This window comes from Primulina huaijiensis, chromosome 12 (genome assembly GCF_012295235.1).
Source record: "Primulina huaijiensis isolate GDHJ02 chromosome 12, ASM1229523v2, whole genome shotgun sequence".
NCBI lineage: Eukaryota > Viridiplantae > Streptophyta > Magnoliopsida > Lamiales > Gesneriaceae > Primulina > Primulina huaijiensis.
In genome coordinates, this window is record NC_133317.1 from 36,840 (window position 1) to 61,128 (window position 24,289).

General features: G+C 34.6%; 2 protein-coding genes and 1 pseudogene across 7 annotated transcripts in view; 1 reads left to right on the plus strand and 2 right to left on the minus strand.

Moving 5' to 3' along the window:
* LOC140989829 (uncharacterized aarF domain-containing protein kinase At1g71810, chloroplastic) overlaps positions 1–1,233 on the minus strand; it is a 30,811-nt gene extending 29,578 nt beyond the window's left edge. Inside the window, exons 1-2 of the mRNA XM_073459268.1 lie at positions 834–1,233; positions 31–75 (exon numbers count right to left, since the gene is read on the minus strand). Coding sequence (XP_073315369.1) covers positions 31–75; positions 834–1,175 — 387 coding nt within the window. The 5' untranslated portion in view covers positions 1,176–1,233. The remainder of the gene's footprint in view (positions 1–30; positions 76–833) is intronic.
* Positions 1,234–5,493: 4,260 nt separating this feature from the next.
* LOC140990017 (MLO-like protein 9) lies at positions 5,494–12,847 on the minus strand (annotated as a pseudogene).
* A 4,379-nt stretch (positions 12,848–17,226) lies between these two features.
* LOC140989169 (BTB/POZ domain-containing protein At2g30600) lies at positions 17,227–23,500 on the plus strand. Of its 6 annotated transcripts, none has more exons than XM_073458290.1 (13): positions 17,227–17,419; positions 18,554–19,405; positions 20,028–20,357; positions 20,648–20,878; positions 21,219–21,380; positions 21,705–21,917; positions 21,994–22,041; positions 22,123–22,181; positions 22,488–22,620; positions 22,697–22,771; positions 22,836–22,916; positions 22,986–23,054; positions 23,148–23,500. In XM_073458290.1, the coding sequence occupies exons 2-13, from the start codon at positions 18,608–18,610 to the stop codon at positions 23,364–23,366; spliced, it is 2,418 nt and encodes an 805-aa protein (XP_073314391.1). In that variant the 5' UTR covers positions 17,227–17,419; positions 18,554–18,607; the 3' UTR covers positions 23,367–23,500. The 6 variants fall into 6 exon arrangements, with proteins under 6 accessions (XP_073314391.1, XP_073314393.1, XP_073314395.1 ...); XM_073458292.1 differs by having other exon boundaries at positions 18,600–19,405; XM_073458289.1 differs by lacking the exon at positions 17,227–17,419 and adding an exon at positions 17,446–17,961.
* The last annotated feature ends 789 nt before the right edge of the window (positions 23,501–24,289 follow it).

The window sequence follows — 24,289 nt, forward strand, 5'->3', positions numbered from 1 at the left end:
ATTATCTCATAAATATGGAACAAGATTTACCGGGCCAAGTTGTACTAGTATCTTCCTCAATTCCGCTGCCCTCACCTACAAAGATATAAGTCAAAACTATACTTAGTGAATTCCTAACAGTAAAATGTGATTTTGCGGTATGACAATTTTAACTAAATAAGAATAACACATGTTTTCGCTAATAAAAAAGTAACAAGACAGCTCATTAACTCATATATAAACGATGCATCAACAAGACAGTAGCATATAACAACTTATATCCAGCAGAATCAAGCTCACTAATGTTGGCACCACAACTTAAAAAGGATATTTGGGCTACAAGATGGATGTTTGAGCAACGTTGACAGCCAAATAACAGTAGTTAGCAGTTATCGTTCAAGCAGTTAACTGCGTGAAAATTGATACAAATGCAGCTGATTTGCTGAGAGAGTGATTAAGCCAGCAAGAAAAGCGATGGCAGAATTGCACCAGTATGCAATCCAAAATAAATAATTAAGCTCTCATCATAAAAATTCTTCCGGAAATTTAAGGTAAATTCCCGTCAGCTTTGCGTGTCTCAGGTTGTACAATTTTGAAGTTTTGTGCACTACAGTGTTTCTTCCGACCAGAGTTGTTTCTGCTTGTAAACCTTCGAGGATTTAGTTGTAACCTCACCAATCAACCTTTCATAGTACAGTTTTTCATTGGTCATAAACATCATATTTTGGTCAATTCCAATTCCTTGAGACTACATTCGTTTGACCAATTCAATCAGATTGAAAAATTTTTAACTCGGAAGCACATGTAAAAAATGACGTTCAAATTCGAAAACTATTTGCGCTTAAGATTCATACCTCGAACATCAACTCAGCACGCTCTGTAAGGTTGTCGTAGTACCGTAGAGCGAACCACTTGCCCAGGGTGGTGGTTATTTGGAAGAGTCGTCGCAAAAGAATAAAAGGCTTTTTCAGATATATAGCTCTGATTTTGGAAATGTTGTATTCAGTCAATGATTCGCCTTCGGATGCGGTCATCTGAAAGAGGTAGCCGGAGTACTGAGTGAAAGCATCCAGTTTACTAGAAGCCGCCGCCTCCATAGTGGAAAGGCGTCGAGGAGTGAATGTCGACGGAACCCGCCTGGGAGTGAAGGTAATTGTTGGTAACAGAAGTTGGGACGGTGAGAAGAAAAGTAGCATTGTACGTTTGGGGGTGAGACGAATGAGTGTAGAAACGGTTGGCCTGTCTTTTAAATGTTTTATCTTATTTATCCAAATCCACGAATGTTTCACTTATTTGCGGAAATAAGATATAATAACTGATTTTGGGGCTACTCTTGCATGACGACCAACAGGTTGTGCATGATAACCAGGGGTTAAATGTTTATATTATTTATCCAAATCCACGAATGTTTCTCTTATCTATTAAAATTCACGAAATAGGATATAATAACTGATTTTGGGGCGACTCTTGCATGACTAATAGGTTGTGCATGATCTGCATTGAGTATCCGACATGGCTTTTTTAAAAGGACAAAAAATCATGCGTCGTCTCACGTATCTATGACATCTCTTACAATTTGACCCGTCCAAACTATCTACCCGGACCGATATTCTACCCAATTTGTGATGCAAAACCCTACTCTACCAAATCTGATGGATCTAATATTTCCCTTTCTCCTTATCAAGAAGAAAAATGCAAGCTTCTTTAATTGGATTAGAGAAAATGAAAGGATTGATTGAAGTGTTTAGAGGAAGTTGAATGAATACTTCTTAAAATTTATTTCTTCAAAAATAATTCAGTCTGGTTAGAAATATAACTTGATATTCTCGATTGTCAGTTGGCTAACAAAATATGTACGGAAAGAAGCCAAACCGATATATTAGAATAGTTCAAATAATGGTTTGGCAATGTAAACTTAATGGTAAACCAAAAGTAAAATGTACGCAAGTTTATTTCTAGATGTTTGGAGAATTCAAGCTTCTATGTCACCCTTTTTTTTTTTTGGAAAGGCTCGTGCTAGAAGGTTTTGATTTTGGGGAGACTCTTGCATAACCAACATGTTGTGCATGATAATCAGGGGTTAAATGTTTATCTTATTTACCAAATCCACGAATGTTTCTCTTATCTATCCAAATACACGAAATAGGATATAATAACTGATTTTGGGGCGACTCTTGCATGACCAATATGTTGTGCATGATCTGCATTGAGTAGCCGACAGGACCATTAGTTTTTTAAAAGGACAAAAACTCGTGTGATATCGCCTCACGTATCTAAGACATCTCTTACAATTCGACCCATCCAAACTATCTACCTGAACCGGTATTCTACCCAATTTGTGATGCAAAACCCTACTCTGCCAAATCTGATGGATCTAATATTGGCATTTCTCCTTATGAAGAAGAAAAATGCAAGCTTTTTTAATAGGATTAGATAAAATAAAAAGATCGATTGAAATGTTTAGAAGAGATTGAATAAACACTTCCTAAAATTTCTTTCTTCAAAAATAATTCAGTATGTTAGAAACAGAACTTGATATTCTCGATTGTCAATGTTAGTTAACTAACAAAATATGTCCGAAAAGAAGCCAAATTGATATATTAGAACAATTCAAATAATGGTTTGGCAATGTAAACTTAATGAAAAACTGAAAGTAAAATATACGCAAGTTTGTTTCCGGATGTTCGAAGAACTCAAGCTTCTATGTCACTCCTTCTTCTTTTTGGGAAGGCTCACACTAGAAGGCTTTGATCTTTAAAAGCAATTTACGAAAACCCAGTTCAGTTTGAACTTAACACTACCAAAACTGAAACTCCTAGTTTACTCAACTGAATGAAGAAATAGTATACAAACTGTTCTCGAATACGATGAATTACAAAGAATTCTTCTAGCGCTTAATGAACCTTAATGATAAGATACAAATTTGTAAAGTGTGCTTTATGATCATTTTACATGTAAGTTTGAAAGCTTGAATCAAATGTTTGTCTATGCAATCTTTTTGTTCTGTAGGTTAGTAACATCCACTCAACTAATATGCATCATTATTTATAGATTTCAAACTGCAACGGTCACAAACTTTAAAAATAATATGTTCCAAATAATGATAGTTGTTGCTACGACTTTTCAGGTCATCATTCTCTGACATCCGTACAAAATGTAATGTGGTTGGATTTGGATGCATTAGAAAAATACGCAAAAACTTATCCAATAATTAGTTAAGTCATCTAGTGTAAATTGATGTCCTTGATAATGAATATAAACTGATTACTTGATAAAAGTGCTTCGATATAATTCATTTAAATGAGCGTGTAGCAACCCCTTGTGACGCGTTTTAAAGCCGTGAGGCCTCGGACCAAAGCAGACAATATCACAAATGGGCTGGGCCGTGACAAAAAAAATCTTTGAACATAAATTATTGCCATCATTTGTCTCTGGAGAATGTGTTTTGGAAGGATCTTTTAAAAATGTGTCAAAGAATACATAAAACAATGATATATACAAAAGTTCCAGGAGATGATAAAGATATATGTCGAAAGAATTCGTTGCTCAAGGATCCAAGCAGCCCCACACACGAGGCTGGTGTAAAGTTACAGAATGCTTACAAGAGCTTCTGAACGAGAAGAAAGTTGGCAGATTGTGCAGTTCTTGTCAAGCAAAGTTGGTGGAAGGTTTAAGATTTTGCTGAACTCAAGCACTATTCAGTTTTTTTCTTTAATCTTGAGAAACACGAGACTTCTAATTCATGGTGGTAAAAGAGCAAGAACAAGGTCTACCAAGGTAAGCTTAGATGAAAAAAACGTCAAAAAAGTATGGTTTTTCAAATTGTCATTGATAAACTTATGTGGTTTATCTTACTGATTCCAAGTTGGAAAAAGCTTATAAAAGAATGGGAAAGTTCATAAACTAGCTTTACATCATCGGATTGAAGATGTGAGTGAACCATTAAAATTGTCGATATACATTAGCTTGTGGGCTAATTAGCTCCTTTCTACATAAGTATGATAGAATAAGGAACATGAGCTTGCTTATTTTGCCATTTCTATTTTTTAGCGTTTATTGGGAAATGTTGCTTTTCTTATTCAATTGGGTTCTTTTTTTCGTTTTCTATTGTGAGCTATAAATTTTGGTTCAAAGAAGCTGTCTTCTTCTTCTTTTCTATTAATGTTGATAGTCGAAAGGGACAAAGACTTGTATTTTTCCAACATGCTACTTCTTCAAATTGGGTTACCAGGGATGCTTATATTTGCCAATAAAGCACACGTGTACATATACACTTTTAATATGTTTTTGTGAAGAAATGTAATGTTTCCACATGAGAACCTCTACTTCAATTAGTTGACTCTTTCATGAAATGGTGGGAATGAATACTCTGTTAAATAAAATTATTATGTAAGTGTTGCATTGTTGAATGTGACATCTTCTAATGGACTAGTGAGCAAAGTCCTGACTTTGTTTTACCTGTCAATGGCTTTTGTAAGTGAAAAGATATGTGTGGCTATTGTGTATCGCAATCATCAATGTCTTGTGATATATGGAATTGAACTTCATCTTTGATTTATGTGTTTTATATATTAATGTCTTGTCTCTTGCATCACTTGTTTGTAGAGAAGGAAAATTTATGTATATATGGACATCTCGATAAATCATGGGAAGTGAATCTACCAGCCGACCGGAACTTCCAGAGCCGAAACTTGGGATCAGTTTTTCCCTAGATGGAACGAACTGAAAAGATTGTATTTCCCTAGTTGGTGTTCTCAATGATTGTTGGTTGCTCTCAGTTGTTTTTTTATCTTGGAGCAAGACTTAACAGAAATGAAAGGTATACACCACATGTTTTGCTACAAATTTATTGATGTGGCTGTTTATAGGCTCTTCTTCACGTGTTGTTCTTAGATGTCACGTGTTAAAATCGTAGTAGTTCATATTTTTCTTATCAAATTTCTCATTGTTCTAACTTTCGACATGATTAATTGATACACTTTTGTGTTTTTTTTTTGTTTTAGAAGGAAGTTTTATGGTCTTGTAGCAAATTTGGCTAAAAATATTATTTTTATCACATTTGAAGTTGCCAAGATGAAACTATGAAATAAAGACAAAAACTGAAGAATTCCTGAAACAATACATGACCACGCCTCGTGACTGCTTCACGGCTGTCTTGTGACTGCATGTAGAGCTCAAAATTATGATGATAATATCATATTTTAAGAGTCCTACTTGTGATATTTAACTCATTGAAGACTTTTGGAGAGAAATTTATTATTGAGATAAGAAAAGTTTTGATAGAGTTTTATTCCATAAAAATTTTAGTTTCCTTATTGATAAACATAATCTCTTCCTATTATTATCTAGTTTTTGGACACATGATTGTTACACGTTTTTAATTCTGAAACCCTCAAATTGTAAACTCTAATTTCATTTCTTGGAAAAAAAATTGATTCAAGAACTGATCAATTTTACTTTATTCAACAAAAGATAGACCATCAAAAATTAAATTAAATTTAAAGTAAATAATTAGCCCAATGTAGGTTTCAAATTAACCCAATGCTTTACACCCATTTTCGTAACGCGGTGAACCAATTTTTTGGTGAATCCTCGGGACTTCCTCCTAGTCTACGTGAACGTGGTGGTGTATTTGGCTGAGCACATTCATTTTTCTTCTTAACTTTGTTATGCCAGTTCATTAACGTCTTGGAAGTTTGTTCATCAAATATGGACTTCTTCATTTGTGATCCCATCTGATCGAAAATACATATAAAAACGTTAGAGTTTCATTAATATAGGTCAATAAAATTTAAGATGGCCAGTACTTTTATCATCAAATTACCTGTGTGACAAGTGCATAAAGTGGGAGCGTAATGTAGCTGCATAAAAACTGTACTCCTACCCTGCCATCAATTTAGAATTCAATTCAATATGGAGTCGTGCGTGACACGATTCCAGCAAATAGCAAGAATTACTCACTCACCCTATGCCCACTCTGATAAGGGCAAGAATGAAATTGCGATAAAAACATGAGTACAATCCAAATTCATACTGCACCACAACCACATCATCGTTATTATTTCAAGTTCATCCATTGATATGATCATATCTATGAAGATCGATAATCATATGTGTATTCATTACCGATATCCATATGAAGTACGTGATCTCAAAAGCATTATGTTGAGGAAACAGTACCAAAACTAGAAGAATAAAAGAATGGTCTCAAGCTATATATAAATTAGTTGAAATATTTTCAAGGACAGAACAAAAAATCAACCTGAAAGAGCGTAAGATGGATAAGATGAAGCACCAACTTAGGCCTGTTAAACCAAAAATGTCTATCAGAAACCTGAACGAGAGGAATGCCTTGGACTATTGCGTGTCTTTCTTGGATTTCAATAACCATTTGAGTTATGATTGATTGAAGCTTTGTTCCAACTGCCAAAATCATCTTTTGCAAATCAAATAGTCAATATTAAAATTTTGCAGGATTAAGAATTTTCGGCCAGAGTGTGAGGGAGTCATACCACTATTGGCATTATTGAAAGCCAAAACATAGCGTGCCATCCTGAAATGACAATGAAATAAATAGATAAAATTGTAGGAACTGGTATTACAAAATAAGGTAAAGAATAACATACCTTTAACATTTACAAGCAGATAGACGACTGTAGTCATCCATAATACTGTGCTAAGAGTGGGACAAAAATATTATTATATGTAAGAAAATATATATCATTTGATAATAAAGTGGGAGAAATATCATACGGGATTCCAACGACAACTTTGAAGTCATCTTCCAATGACCTCTTGATATACTTCTGAAAGTTGAACTTAGTTCCGGGAGCCAAATGGACCTAAATGGATGTAATATCAGAATATGGATGAAATCTTATCCTCAATTTATGAACAACGTATTTAGAGAACTTACTGAGATGAATCCATGTCGTAGAGTTAAGTAGTCGGCTCTGCGAACTGACCATAACATGTGACGAAAAAACAGACCTGTCGAAATTAATTGCGTTTGCTCAGTTCACAAAAGCTATATATGTGTTTGAAAATGAAGAGATATGAGAATTTTATAGCATAAAACAGGACATGTGTTTTCATCCATGAACTGGTATGGTCTCTAACAAAAGATGTTTCGTGTGTAAGCCTGAATCTTGAAGGATCTGTGTACACAAAAATTAATAGCGCGTTCATGTATATAGTTTAAAATGTAAATAAGTATTCTTTGGCTTTTACAAAGGATGATAGATACCATTGGATACATCATATTCATATGCAACCTCTCTTTCCCAATCTTTCCATCAACGAATCTGAGACGACCACAAATAATTTCACAATACGAAATAGACTGAACCAAACATGCTATAGACAAAATACCTTCAACCTTCCGAGCATCATTGTTGCGGAACTGTAAACGACATGAAATACAGCCAAAAAGAATACGAAGATGTGGAGCTGATGTAGCCCATGGACAGAAATTAGTGGCACATACCCCTGTTATTATTAGTGGCATCAATAAAAAGATGAGTGTGTTAAACAATATGTTGTTCCTCGTATTTAGGTAGCTTTTTACAATCTTTGGCTGGACTATCGACTGCCAAGATTCTACGTTGCATCCACAGGAGTCTTCGGCGACCGCTCTCATGATATTCTTTATCTAATTTACACGGCAACATTGTGTTTGCCACCCTTTTCGGAATACAGAACTGGGTAATGTAGTTTTGGCCAAATGTTAGTAAAAGCGAGATGAACCCCAGACCCATAAGCTCTGCGAAAAATATATATTTTGAGTCAATTTATATTATATTATATTATATATATATATATACACACACACACACATACATACATACATATGAGGCTAGCTATTAGAGTTGGGAGCTGCTCTTACCCCCTTTAACTTTCTCCAGAGCTTCCACCTATGAATACTTTTTTTTCCTTTCAAAAGTCTACAAATTTAAGTATAAAATTAAATGCAGTTAAAGTCACAATGGAAAGAAAGAATGTCAGAAAAATCAGCCAAGAATCTACATCGTATGTATTCATATCGATTTCTGTTGGAGATCAAAAAGTTTTTGGGATAATTAATGACATAAATTAGATGGCAAGCTCCATTTTTGTTTTGTTTTCTAAATGTCAAAAATATTTTTCTTTAATTAGATCTTGTAACGAAATTGAACCGTATGTTAGTTGACGTGTTCAAAAATAGGTATTGAAAATAGAATGTGTGTCAAGTATGCCGCGAAGTGCTTGTCAGTAGGGATCGATTTAGTTATTTTTGGGAACATAACCGGCCAGACTACATACATATGATGACGAATTTAATATTTTAATATATNCATGAGTCTGTTTATAAAAGTCCATTTGACTTTTTTATTTTAATTTTTTTTAGATTTGACTTGTTACTCACGCTCATCGATCTTAATTCAGCTTAGTGTTGAAAGATTAATTGCCTTGCAGTCGTCATAATTCAGTTGCTTCCAATTTCTTCATGAATCATTAAATAGTAATGAGGCCGAAATTTTCGTATTTCTAATTTCAAAACTTCTTACTTCGTAATTTCAACATTCATATATTTTTTAGCCTCTAATCAAACTATTTGTCACCTAAATATGGTATGCTAGCTATCTAATATTTTGTATTCATGCTGATTCATGACATTTAGGGAAAGTGAGGAGGTGCATTTTACAGAACATATGCAGATCCAAGGTTTATGTTTGGTCATCCAACTTTGATGTAACAAAAAATTTACTTTAAGTTTGGTCTGGTGAGTCAAATACTCATTGCTGATTTATTATGGGCATAGGAGAGCTTCGGTTCGGATCTATACAGATGAACATAAGTTAGAGGGCGCCAGAGCTGTTTTCGACATAGCTTTTCTGATGTTTAAGTAAGTACTGGGACATAATTTAAGTGTGCAATAAGAGCAGCGTTGAATGATAATAATTAGTGAATCAATAAATTTGTAAGAGATACCTGATATTTATATAATTAGAAAGAACTATATATCTTGTATAAAAAGAACTTTAGTAAGACAAGTTCTTAAAATACGATATTTGTGATGAGATTTGGACTGATATGATCTTATATTTAGTAGATTATAGCTTTTAAATGTATTTCGGTATCTTCCGGATTCTATCATTTTTCCGTGCATTTTATGTTTATGAGACTTTATTTGTGTTTATCACCATATTCGTGTGACTCGGCTCGAGTGATCATGATATGAGCTTGGCTACCCGGTCATTCACTTCTTGCAACACCTTTCCCGAGCTGAGATTAGTTCGGATTCCATGTAATATCACGCCCCGAGACCAGTGTTACTCGACACCGACGTTGTTTCACAATCACATAATTTGTAAGCAATGAGCCTTTTAATAATCAATTATCCAAACCAGTCTATTTCATAAAAATATATAATCGTCTTTATAATGAAATTAAAAAATGCGGAAGAGAATTATAAATTAACGAAACCAATTTATTAACTATGCTTGATCTTGAACTAGTTCTTTCATCACCAGCCCCAAAACATGGCTTGCTCATTCTCATCTAACTTTTCTTCATTCGTATCTGGGAAGAAAGAGCAAGGAGTGAGTGTTTGGAGTAACACTCAGCAAGTGGAGGCCAATCGTGTAAAATAAATAACAAGTATACAGATACATATACACAATCAAAGTTTCAATTATGAGCATGTTGAATCTAATACGAACAAAATACAAACATATACTGAAAATCATATCATTTTTCCACGGTCTACCGATCAGTCTTCTATATGTTACCCCTCTAAGGGACGATACCAAATAAATGGTTATTATACCACCGCATCAGGGCCATATTAATGCAAATCAAACATCAAAATTTTTTTGTCATTTCTAACTCGAATCATTATAGTGCATTTCAGATAATTCAAACATGCTTTTGAATATCATATCTAATATCGTATAAAAAATGGATTCAAAGATAGCATATCAAATAGAAACGAATAGATCATGCCGATTGAATTTTTCGAAAACATACATAATTGATTTTTATACAAGCTTTAAGCTCATTTAAAAAGAATATAAGTGTGCAAACTTAATACAAAAGCTCCTTTACTTGGTTGTTCTTGATTAAGAAAAACATGTAAAAATATTGACTAAACAAATGCTTAGAACTTCGCTTGAATTCAAACTACATTTGGACATAACTTCATCTTGCAAGACCTTGAAAAATAGAAGAAAAAATTCCTCTTCTTGCTGCTGATATGGCTCGAAAATTTGGAGTCTTTTGTGCTTGATAATGTGTGATTTTCTTTAAGCTCAAACCACTATTTATAGTCTCCAATGAGATGAGCTGAAAAGTCTTCATCATGGCCCTCTTTAAATGCCATAATTTTATTTTATTTAGATGTTACAACTCTTAGCATTTCAGCTTTATGAAACATCTTCTTTTTCCTTTTATTTTTGAGTTTATGTCTTGTAAATGACATATAATGTGTGATAAATTATTGGTCTGATGTCCATTAATTTCCTTTCATGTTGATAACAATTTTCGGGTCTTCACTTGTAAAGTGTTAGTTTCTTACTCCAACTTACGTGTATCAAACATGTGGCAAGCCTATCTTTGTAAATGGGCTTTGTTACTCAGTGCTTCAGGTCGGACTCGGGTCGAGTCATCTATATGAGGTTATCCATGGTAACTCTTTTTCTGGCTTAAAAGAAGCATGAAATTTAGACCAAGTATTTTGATTGAGACGTGGTTGACCAGAGCACACGATGATAATTCCTTACCCGTGTTTTTTCAAAATTTGTGTTAGTTCAGGCTAGTTCTGAACCATAGGAATGGACGAACAAGATTTCAATATGTTTGCTTCTTTTCCCCACTATTGATAAAAGTACCTATGATGGAGATCTTGCAGCGGTTTACCTTCCTGAAGCATCTACTCGAATTCCCTTTTAAATCCATACCGTTAAATTATTTTTTATCTTGTGGCTGTTATCATTCGAGCTCCTTTATAATTATATGTTCTCTTCATGTCATTTTTACTTTCTTTCTTTTCGTATCATTACTCTGCCGAATTGTCTAGAAAATCCCGACTAGAATCTTGCTCGGATTATTTCTTATTAATCCTCTTAATAAATCATTTTTCCTTTGTCTCAAAATGCCTAGTCCTAACCCTAGGTCAGTTCAGAATGTATCCGAATTTGTAGATGTTGCCTCCCCTTCCAAGAACTCTTTGAGCTCCGAGCATGACAGACCTCAAGCTTGGAAGCTTAAAAATATTAGGGCTAATGAAGCTTGGCTGAGAGCAGTAGGTATTCCTTGGTACGAGGTGTGTGGGCCTTATTTAGATCCTGATAGAGGGGATGAGATTTGGGAGAGGTCGTACATGCCTGCTAATTTTAACTTGCACATGCTCGACATAGATGAGAGGGCTCACAACCCTCCTGAGGACTTTCATTCCTTTTATACTGACTAGCTATATATGGGCCTCAGGTCCCCCCATGTCTTGCATCATCCAAAAAATGTGCAAAAACGATAGTGTTTACCCGAGCCAATTGGCCACAAACTCCTACTCCACTCTCCTTTATTTAAATGTACTTTTTAGATACTTTAGGATTCGTATTAATGTAGCTCTTCTTCTTAAATTTTTACATATTAATATATATGTTCCGGATTAGTTCTGATATGAAGTTGGATTTTCGAGAATCTAATAATGAAGCAGAATATGAGGTCATCCTATTGGGACTCAATGCCGCACAAACCAGGGAAGTTTCTCGACTTGTTCTTTACTCAGACTCCTGATAGTGATTCAGCAAAGTAATGAAAAGTTCGAGGTAAAAATCTACAAGATTATCATATATACACAAGCCCTCAATATAGCTAGGGAAGCTTTTGCTTAGCTCATTATACAACATATTTCTCATACCAAAAATGAAAGAGCATATCAACTAACCACAATGACTAGCTGCCTTGTCTGACTCATCAGCTCAAATTCACCAAGTAGGAATTTTTATCTCAAATCGAGCATAAAAAAGAATATGTGGCTGAATTAAAAGAAGAAGATTGGAGGTATGACCTTTACCAGCATTTCTGCTATGGGATTTTCTTTAATAAGAAAAGAATGATGAGAAATCAAGAGAAGAGCCCTGCGTTTTGTGTTATTGGGTAGAATTCTATACAAAAGGTCTTTTTCCAGACCACTCCTGAAATGCCTGGGTAAGAAAGAAGATTATTATGTCAGATTCATGAAGGCTATTGTGGTGACCACTTGGGCAGCACAGGTCTAGCTTAAAAAGCCTTGCCAGTCGGATTCTTCTGGCCCACCATAAAGAAGGACAAAATATTTGTGGTAAAAGGGTGTCAAAATTGTCAGTGAAATGCTAATCTGCTATGGAAACCAGCTAAGCTAATAAAGATTATCATCTCGTTCTGCCATTCAAATCAATGCGGCATGGACATTGTTGGGCCATTCATGGTAGTGTCAGAGAATTTTTTTTACTAGTAGCAATTGATTATTTCTCTAAATGGGTAGAAGTCGAGTCGTTAGCTCAAATTACGGAGAATGAAGTATTGACTTTTCTATGGAAGGACATTTTTGGCACTTTGAATACTGAACAGTCTTATTTTTTATGATGAAAGGCAAAATTGTCATATAAACGAAAATAGAACAATTGTTTTGTAACACGCTTACTCTATACTTGACATAATTACCATAATCAAAATAAGATTTGAATGATTTAACTATATTATGAAGCAATTCAAACAAGGGGCATCAATTTGACGGTTTATAAAAATTTTGGCATGATGTCCTTACATTTTTGTCTAAACCACAAACCCAAGCAATACCATATATACAACAACATCAACTATATTTTCATACACAACCATACGCCATGTTGTTATACATATAGTCATAAACATTGTGAAACTTGTTCAAACCCTAACATAAAATCCATTGTAATACATATTTGGAAGCTATACAATAAGAAGTCCAGGTTCTTGTCGAGGTAGGGCACGTCACAAGCATCCATTGGCAAACCGGCATCCTATGTCTCTTCACTACCTGATCCTGTAATACATGAGCTACGTGAGTTTATAAAACTCAATAAGTTGGCACTTGTACGTATCAATATGCGTAGAAGGAACATACATATCAAGTCGTGATAACAATGAATCTTTAAACCATGTCATATCATAGCATATATTCATATTCATTTTTGTACTTGAGCCTCATTAGTTGATCTATACTACCGTGCTTGTTTTATTATATAGCTACTACTGTGTTGAACGTTAAGGAGCAACCTTTGGCAACCCCACGCCCCATGAGCATATATTGGCCAATAGGTTTGGTGGACTTAAAACCACTCATGATGTCAACAAGCTATATATCAAGTAAAAAACAATATTTTTCTTTTCATGTTCATGTTTATAACATAGCACCCAACATCAATATTCATGAGTTTCTTACATATTTAATACATAACAATGGAATATGATGCTATATTTTCATCAATAAGATACTAACAATGTACATATAGCAATAATCAATGGGAAGTATTTAAAATCATAATATTACTCATGTATTACTTCAAGAACATGCCAACTTACAGTCTAAGCGTACGAATACTTGTTTGAGACGATGTTTAACAGTCATATGCTGTCAATAAACCAATAGTTCAGTTACTATTTCTATACAAGGTGAAAGTTACCCCTATACATGTAGAACAATTAAAGGAGAAGAAAACTTACACTCTTATAAGGTTCTTGTGATGGAGAACTAACTTTTAACTTCAAACTAATGAAATGAAATGAAGAAGGGAGCTTTTGGAAGAAGTTTCCTTGGTTTCTCTCGAGTCTTGCTGAGAAATGAATGAAAGAATGGTGAAAATGGCTCAAAGAAGTCGAAACTTATCTTTTTCTATGCAAGGAGTCACTTGGGCGGTCATTTTCTACCACTCAAGTGCGGAACATTCTGTCCAAAACCAAAAATCCAGAACCAGTGGCGCTCGGACGCTGCTCTGCCCATATCCACATCAAAGATCGCTCCAGAAATGACTCTTTCGTTCATAATCTGGAAAAGTGATAAACATAAAAGTTGTAGCCCTATGTCCTGGCTTGAATCTCCAATTTGTTTAAGGTCATTTGGATATCTAAGTAAAAAGCTATGCCAATTCTCCCAACATGTGTCAGTGAAGGAATGACGGTATACACGACACACTTCGGGGCGCTTTTGGCTTGTCGTCCACAATGATTTAGACAAAACCCAAAACATAAAAGTTGTAACATTATATCTTAGCTTTCTAATGGTTATTGCCTCACACAATTTGGATCAATATTCAAATCATTATGCTAAACCCGTAATAATTACCATATTTTCATCTCATTTCCTACTAACTTCATTACACTACTTTTACCTACACCTCTTACTATCACTATTTTAACACATATTCATTCTCAATACACCATGGACAATATAAAAATCATGTTCAATCTCAGTATTGATACCTCAATCATCACGTGAAATCTAATGAGCTAAATAACTACATAATAAACGACATAAACACATTATTATCATTTGTACGAGTAACCAGGCATTACATGTTTACTTCAGTAGTTTACCCACAAAGCAATGGGCAAGTAGATGTCACTAATAGATCAATTATGCAAATGTTGAAATCCAGTCTCGTGACAGCTACAGGAAAATGGGTGGATGAACTCTCGAGTGTTTTGAGGTCCTATTGAAAATGGGTGGATGAACTCTCGAGTGTTTTGAGGTCCTATTGCACCACTGAGCGAAATTGGATGGGAGACACTTCGTATAGCATGGTGCATGGCACAAAAGCTGTCATGACGACAGAAATTGGCCAAGACAATTTCATGATAATGAATTGTGGCTCAGATAATGACATTTTGAAATCCATGAATTTATATTTATTAGGAGAAAAGAGTAACCAAGAAGTAGTATGGCCAATGCCTACCGAAAAATATCCCAGGTTTACAATAATAAAGTTCGGCCTCAATAGTTCGAAGTATGGGACTTGGTAATGAAGAAGATTCAATGACAAGGAAAACATGAAAATTGAACCTTAAATATGAAGGTCCTTTCAATATCATGGAAAAGGCGGGCTTGACATCATACTACTTGGAATATGTTGAAGGAAAGAAGACTAAGCGACCCTAGAATGCTTGTCATCTCAAAATACTAATCTTAGGAAGATCACCCTTCAATACTGTCTGTTTTATTGTTTTCCTTAAAGTTTGTTTGCATTTTATCATTCTACTAGGATTTACTTTTGTTAGTCTTTTTATTTTGCTTGGGTCAATAGTACTCTTTATTATGTTGGTTTTGATTCTGACTGGATTGTTATTTTATTACATTCACAGTTTCCACTGAACATCTGATTTGATGAAGTTATTCAACTATATAAATGTAAGCCCAACACTTGTTGTCCATCAGACAAGAGCACCCCAGGCAAAAAACATGTAAGTCTGACCAGCTAGGCACAATATAAGTTAACACAACTCGGCAAACACAAAAGCCCGATCAGCCCGACATACTATAAGCCCTACACAACTTGACAAATATAAAAGTCAGACCAACTCGAAATACTATAAGCCCAACACAGCTTGGGGACAAAACCTGACCAGATCGGTACACTATAGGTCCAACACATCTTGAAAAATACAAAAGTATGACCATCTCGACACACTATAATCCCAACATAGCTTGACAAATACAAAATCTCGACCAATTCGGCTTAAAATCACCTTTATTATTATCAAAAAGATGTTCGTCTATGGAGCAGAGTATACATGTTCCTTTCAGTATCCATTAGTCCTTGAACAACTTTTGATAACTTTTTATGGTAAATGTATTTCATCCAATGAACTTGCATCACATTTGCGCACACGCACTATATGTTTAATTACCACTAGTGTGCATTAGTTTTTTTTTTTTGGTTATTGTAAACATTTTTTTATATTAAATTTTATGTTTTTTGTAATATTTTTTTTAATACTATGAGTGATAGCCATCTAAAAATTAAAAAATCTAGATAAAGATAAAGAAATAACTTAATAATTTTAAATTTTTGAAAAATGAATGAGATATGGTGGTTATATGGGAGCCAAAAATGTAGTAAATATAAAATTTTAAAGAAAATTATAATTTTAATCCTGTAAGTTAGCACATTTTTTGTTTTAGTAATGTAATATGTTAATGTTTGATCCATTAAATAACTTGGATTTTTTTTTTTGCGTTTTTCGCATAAAACCACTAAATCCATCAATTATTGCTTATTTTGCATCGATATCAGGAAATGAGAATAAAATATATATTATACAAAAAATCTATCAAAGCAAAAATAAACGGAAAAGATAAGTTTTTCCTCTCATTTTTAAAATATTGAGTTGTTTTGACTTATTTTTCCTTTTTGTTTTTGCTAATATTTATTGTGTGATATAGATTTATTCTCCTTACATTAGCTATGCCGGATATCATTAGTGCCAAAGAAGCATTATTTCATGATTTATTGGTTTATGGAGAAAAAATGACCAAAACAAAAAAATCTAAGTTATTGTATGAAAATCAAACATTTTCAAGTTATAAGATTAAAACTCAAAACATATTAACTTACGAATTAAAATTGCAGTTTTCTATAAATTTGTTGATAATTTTTATTAAATAAAAAGAAATAGTTTTGTGATTGGGATGTGTATTTTTCTGAAAGCCATAAAGTTGAGCAAAGTAACCACAGAAGTGCACAACTAAATAATATGTTGATGAAGCCTGGAAAGATTTTGTAGAAATATATACTACTTGATGAAAAACTTCATATACAAATTCTGATTATGTTTTGTTTATTCTATTTATGCATTTTGATCTAATAGTAGAGATGATTCCGATAATATGTAATCAACTAATTTGGATTTTATAAATTGGGGATTTTACTATGATGACAGCGTATATATAAAATAACACTAAAATATATTCTACAATTAATAGAGCCTTTCCGAACATTTGTGTACAAAAGAAAAAGAGATCTGCTGGAACTGCCGTGCTTGAGAATTTTTTTTGGCTTTGTTGCTCTAAAATATCAAATACGGATGTATGAGGCTGTGTTTGGACAAGAGGAAGTGGATTTGTGGTCAAACGAATTGAAAACAACCTTAACCATAGATAACCTCGAGAATATCCTATGACGTGTTGTCACTTATCAAGTCCATCCCCCTTTCTCTATTTTGTCATGTTGTACATATACCACGTAATAGGAAATTTTAATCAATCTTGTACAGATGGGAAATTACTCGTCTCATAATTACGGGACAAAGATGGATTCTTGAGGATAAATATAAACTCAAGGTGTTTCGTAACTTTTTTTTTTTTTTTTACTCAAGGTGTTTCATACTTCAAAATCTTAGATTTTGGTCATCTTCCCCTGTGCCAACTACGGAATTATTGTCTTTGGTAAAGCATACAAAACCCCTTTTTTATGATTGATTTTATTTACACACTGGAAGATATTAGATATTAATTGGTGGATGGATAAGAATGTGGTGTAGGATGGTTTCATATTGATATTTATATTAATCTGTGGCCGTAAGAATTTTTCCTGTCAGTTATATTGTTTCTAGCAATTTCTAAGCCGATCTCTGCTTCTGACTATCTGTTTCTTTACAAATATCTTCAATTCCAATTCATTGAAAGTGAAAGTGAAAGTGAAGTATGAGTGCTGGTTTGTTTGATGATCTTTTATTATCCGTAGCGATCAAATCCTTCACCTTTTAATTGCTTATATTATATGTAAGTTATTTACAAAATTTTGTATTTAGTTTGTATCCAAAACTAATTTGAAAGGTAAATGTTAAGTCAATTTCCCTTTTCCATTTGAGTTATGGCAGTCGCTTATCGTCCCTGTGAACTTTCCTTGCTAACTATTGTCTGTTTGACATTTACGACCAATTTTTAAAAGAAAAAATATTCATCACGTGGCAGCGCACTGTATTTTTGTAAGCAATTCTTATATCATGTTCTTGTTTTAAGTTTCAAAAGCTTGACAAATATGGTTTCATGAGGATATATATGGACTGGGATTCTCGGGCCTTTACAAGTTGCAAGCTTTTCTACTTTGATATTGTTTATTTCTTCAGAATCTAGTGTTTTCGTTACTTTGGTTTGTGTCTTTTTTATTTAGTTGGATTTCTTGTCCCTCTAATTATATGGATAATTCGAGAATAGGATGAGAATTCAGTGTATGATAGTAGCATGTTGTATGAATTGATATTTTAAGACACTCGTGGACCTTTAGACCTTTTTATCTGGTAGATCCTTAACTTGGATTGTGGCTGCCCTCACAAAACGTTAAGTAGATCAGAATGTTCTTTTCTCCCTCGCCCCGCCCCCTACCTAAATCAGCTATGATATTTCAGTATCAGTTTCTGATATCTTTGGCAATTGTTGGAAACTCCTTTCTTTTCTATTATTAGTTATTGTCTTGTTTCACTAATTCTTGAACTTGATTATATCTTTTTCTATTTGTCGAACACTTCATACATTAAGACCCATAATTGATGCCTTAGTTTAAATGCGGTTGATTTTCAGTTTAAGTGTCCGGTGGAAAAGAAGATTTCTTTTTTCTTTTCTTGAGGAAATATAATGGAGAAGAAGCAAAAGAAGTTCTTAACTGTGGCACCATTTGAGTGTGCTTGGCATGATGACTTAAGGTTTAGGGAAGCCGGGAGAGGATGTGTAGCTTTTGATGCCTTTGCACACAATGATGTTACTATTGTCTTCCGAGAAAACGCAGGCAGTCAGCACTATCATTACAAAAGGGACAACAGTCCACATTACACTGTGATAATTGGTAGTCACAGAAATAAGAGGTTAAACATCGAGGTGAGTGGGAAAACAGTTGTGGATGTTGCTGGGGTTGATCTTTGCTGTTCTTCAACATTCCAGAGCTATTGGATCAGCATATATGATGGGCTTATTAGTATTGGCAAAGGGAGGTACCCTTTCCAGAATCTCGTTTTTCAGTGGCTCGACTCAAATCCAAATCGAAGTGTTCAGTATGTAGGACTTAGCAGTTGGGACAGGCATGTCGGGTATCGGAATTTTAATGTGTTGCCTTTGATGCAAAACCATATATCCTTATGGAAACACGTGGATTGTGGCGAATACAGTGGCATGGATGATGCTGATGAAGAGTTGCAAGACGATTTTGGAGGATATGAAAATTGGGGTCTTCAAAGTTTTCTTGAAAACTGGGAGCTTTCGGATGTGATCATTTTCGTTGGGGCAGAGGAGAGAGCTGTACCAGGGCATAAGGTCATATTGGCTGCCTCCGGGAACTTTGGTTTGAATTTCTCAGGGGAAAATTGCATTCACCTCGAAGATGTTAGCTATCCCATTCTTCATGCATTTCTTGAATACCTTTACACCGGCCACACCTGTGTAAGATGAGATCTACGTGATATGTTTATCGATTATTACTTAAGTAAAAATCTAAAATTGATTTGTTATCTCAATTATATATTTCTTCGAGTTTGAAAAATAATATGTTTTCTCAACTATAGTAAAGAAGGGAATGTTGATAAGTCTGATTTGTGCTGGAAGATTCTGCAAAAACTTTGTCCACCATATCATCTGCGATTGGATTTTGTCATGGTTATTGTGCTTTTATGTCACTGCTGAGAAGAACCATCAAAGTTATCATCTACAAGAAAACACATGCATTCTCCTCCTTTAAGTGATTATTTATATGTTATTCTTATAAACATTTCTCTGTCGACGTTAAGTATGAATATGGAGACCTTCACTGTTGGCCTCAAGAAATTCTAATCGACGAAGTCCTTATTGATATGTTTTTTAACCTCTATTTGTCCATTGAATTCGGAGTTCTCATCGAATCTGTATACTAAGCTGTGGTGAATAAGATAAAATTTCTTTAAGCTAAATTATAAAAGGAGGAATTTTTAACATTATGCCAGTTTTTATCGGTAATACATGTTCGAATCTTGTTTCAGAAGGTTGCTTTACGTTGTCTGACAGCTTATATACTTATTTTAATATATAGATTCAGGAGTCGCATCTCAATTCTCTTAAATCTCTGAGCTTACAGTTTGAAGTGATTACGTTGGCGAGGCAGTGTGAAGAAATGATGGAACGTTTCAAACTCAACAAGAAACTTTTTGACTCTGGCAGAAGTATAGAGATCTCATACCCCAGCTCTCGACTGAATTGTGGCACTGTTTTTCTGAACAAATTACCAATTGATGTAAAGAGGCTTAATAATTTTAGATTGGCTGGTGAATACACTGATGTAGATATCTACATTGAAGGTCATGGCAAAGTTGCACGGTCACATAGAATAATCCTTGGGTTGTGGAGTGTCCCTTTTACAAAGGTACGGGACTTCAAAATACACATTTTCCTTATAATGCAATGCATTCTAAATGGGTATGACGGGGATGTAAATTGTACAAATTATCTTGTTTCTTAGCTAGTTGAACATTTAAAGCATCTTTATACTTGATGCTGGTTAACAGCCACTACCTATGGATATAAAGGTTTTATCAACTTTTGTATTGTTCCATGAAGAAAAATTTCAAAGCTCTGCAATGTGATCCCATGTTTTAATTATGTTATTTCTCTGGTAAGAGTGCATGATCGGGTATGGATAAACTGAACATGCAGATGTTTACTAATGGAATGACTGAAAGCGTTTCCTCGGAAGTTCATTTGAAAGATGTGTACTTCGAAGCATTTAAAATCATGTTGGAGTTCATGTATACTGGAGTTGTTTACATGGAGGACACCATGGACATCAACACATTACTACTTCAGCTTCTATTGTTGGCAGATCAGTTTGGGGTTTCTCTTCTTCATCAGGAGTGCTGCAAGAGACTCTTAGAACACCTGTCTGAGGTAGAATCCTAGTTGTTGTGTTGTATTGTTCTCTCTTGTATTAACTTTGTCATTTGTTGTTTAAGTGAAATCCATTATTTGGGAGTAATAGAATTAAAAGAACGAGGAAGTGGTGCAGTATCGGGTTTATGAGCAGCAACAGAGAATTTATGACAAGAAATGATGAAAATATTGATACTTCTCATCTATGAATTATATGCAGGCATGGAGTACTCATACTGGCAGAAGGTCGTACAACAAGTTTTTCTATTATGCCAAGTTTATTGGACCAGGAAGAAGACAAATTGGAACAGTATTCAGGTTTTCTTTTGGGGGTTCTAACTTCTGTACTTTGTTGCAGGACTCAGTGTGCCAAATTTTGCAAGTAATCTCATCCATTCCTTCATGCAAACTTATCGAGGAGACTTGCGAGCGAAAATTCTCAATGAATTTTGATTATTGCACGACTGCCAGCATCGATTTTGTTATGTTAGACAAAGAAACATTTGGCAGCATTCTTCAGGTGAGGTGGTGGTTTTTTTCAAGTCTTTGTATTCTGGATCCGAAGTTGCCTATTCTATCTATGATTTTGTGTCTGTTTACATGTAGTTTTGTTGAATTTTCTACAATAAGTGCAAACCAGCATACTGTCGGTGTTTAAGATCCGTCACTCCTAATTAGTCAAAGATAATATCAATTTTGTTCAGCCAAAAAAGTTTTTTGAGCCTGTATTTTCAAGAGTTGTCAGAATAGGATCAATACTCAAAGCCACCCTAGACCTAAGCATGCATAGATATGTATGTACATGTTGAATTCAGTACCACTTATGCAGAACTTGTCTTCACAGCATCCAGATTTGACAGTAACTTCTGAAGAACGAGTTCTCAATGCAATATTTCTTTGGTTTGTGAAAGCAGAAGAATTGTTTGGATGGGACAGAGTAGATGAAATTATGTTGAATTCCACGCCAGAACTTATTTTTGGTGAAAGGCTCAAATCTGTTGAAGAATTTTTATGTTACGTGCGGTTCTCTTTGTTGTCATTTTCGGTACTTAAAAAGGTATATCCTAAATCAACGGGTTCTAAACTGATCTAACAGAATGTCTAGATAATGTTGATATGTCAATGATTTGCAGTTGGAGAAAAGCAACCTTTGTAGGCGCTTACCTGCTCTCGACAACTTGGTAAGTTAAAAATTAATCTTTTCCCAGAAATTCCTTTTGGAAACAATGAATTTTTCCTTTTTTTAACCTCTATTTCAACAGGTGAAAGAAGCCACTTCTTTTCTGGAAATTGGAGCTTCTGGCAATGAAAAAGACCTCAAGCAAGTATTTTAAACTCTGCTACGTAATGCTTAATAAGACCTGCTCATGTGCATGCAATATCATACAGCCAATTTTGAGTTGTGAACATTTTATCCCAAAGGAAATAATTTATTTTGAGCGTGATGGATTTCTTCATGGCCATATCTTACTCGAGGATATTCTTATAATATTTTTAAAAACCAGAACTGGGAACACCTATTTCCTGGGCACTCCACCGCCTGCTTCCCTTTCTGGTTCTTGATTACTCTTCAATGACGCTGTAAATTCAGGCGTTATTCTCTGTGCTGATGCTGTTCAATTTACGGTGTCAGATTCCAGCATAGGAGATCAAGTTTTAAGGAACTCCAGTACATATGCAATGGCGATGGTAATGGGGTGTTGTACTTCGCAGGCACTTCGTACGGGGAACATCAGTGGGTAAATCCTGTTCTATCAAAGGTAAACCTCAAAACTGTTGTTTTCTCTCAACTATATGCAAAGATGGGATGAGTAGCCTAAGATATGCATGTTTCAGAAAGTAAGTATTCTGGCAAGCAGTCCTCTTTCCAGATTCACCGATCCAAAAGTTTTAGTCTCCAGGACGTACCAGGTATGAAGTTTATGTCGATAGCCAGACTTTACATCCGTAAAACTCTTAACGAAAAGAATGATAGGGAACATCTTTTGCTGGGCCTCGGATGGAGGGTGGGAGAAATACTTCATGGTGGATGGTTGATATTGGCCATGGTCACCAGGTGAGTTTGGTTAGTAATGACTTTCACCTTACAGAAAGAATTCAATTAACAAATAATTATTGAATGCAGCTTATATGCAACTATTACACAGTGAGACAGGATGGATCAAGAGCTTTCATTAGGAATTGGAGTTTCCAGGTATGTATCTCACAGCACAATTTTCGTTTGATTCTTCGGGTTATGTCAAATGACATTATCATTTTGTTATATGACTCATGATCCGCCATACAGGGTTCCATGGATGGAAACAATTGGACGAACTTGAGAGTACACGAGAACGATGTAACCATATGCAAGCCTGGCCAGTTTGCATCATGGCCTATAGTCGGTTCAAACGCCCTTCTTCCTTTCAGATTATTTCGTCTCATTCTTACTGGTACCACAACGGATGCTACAAACCCATGGAACTTTTGCATTTGCTTCTTGGAGCTTTACGGTTACTTTCGGTGAAATTCTTTTAGCATTTGTCGCCGCTTTTTTCTTCTCAAAATAAATGGAGGACAGTTTTTTTAGTGTGTAAAGCAATTTTTTTCTTTTTTTAATGTTGCTGAAGTTGTACTGATTCTTTTTGTTTTTTGTTTTTGTTTTTTTCCTTTAGAAAAAATAATTCAAGTGAAAAAATATGCACAAGATGTCACTATATCCGATTGAAGTAATTGCATAATTGGATAGTCACGCGGCTTTGCATCTCGCGAAACACCCATGAATTTTTCGGTGCATGAAAGTGTGAGTTGCTAGCCTTAAATTTTAGTGGACACAAGATTAAAGATGTGGACACAAGATTAAAGATATGAACGATTATCAAATGTATGTTCTTTTATTTAATCCACAAATCGATTTATCTTCCAATTGGTGCTCATATTTATCACGGTAGAAATTAGGTTCAAGCTTTTCCCGTGTCCTTTTCATCAATGGACTCTTAGGTATATGGAGTGTGGTTTATTCGAGGAATTCTTGTCTATCTATCCCTGATATGTTTGGTTTTTTCAAATCTCTATGGACATGCTAAAGAGAAATGTTATCTTACTCAAACCAAGACAGAACTTTGACTTGTTCTGTGAATCGTAATCAAGATAATTAGAGTTCACAATTTTCAACTGAGGAAAAAAATCTCATATCACAAGGGATACAATCGAAATGCGTAAGTCTTAAAATATTATACAATCATATTGAATAATTTAAAATAAAAGTCTAAAATCAGCAGAAGTCACTATCATGTACGTCTGGCTCGTCCAACTTGAGACATGTCTCGTAAGAATATGATACCCAAGATAAAAGCAAGAGTGTGGGTGACCAAATCGTACAATAAGTAAATATAAGTGTAGAAACATATATGCAAATGCATGCACGAATCATTAATTGATGATCAAATA

Coding starts and splice junctions, on each gene's coding strand:
- LOC140989169 (XM_073458290.1), top strand. CDS start 18,608: ATGGAGAAGAAGCAAAAGAAGTTCTTAACTGTGGCACCATTTGAGTGT. Junction 20,358..20,647: donor GGAGTGTCCCTTTTACAAAG/GTACGGGACTTC, acceptor CTGAACATGCAG/ATGTTTACTAATGGAATGAC. Junction 22,917..22,985: donor ATATTGGCCATGGTCACCAG/GTGAGTTTGGTT, acceptor TATTGAATGCAG/CTTATATGCAACTATTACAC.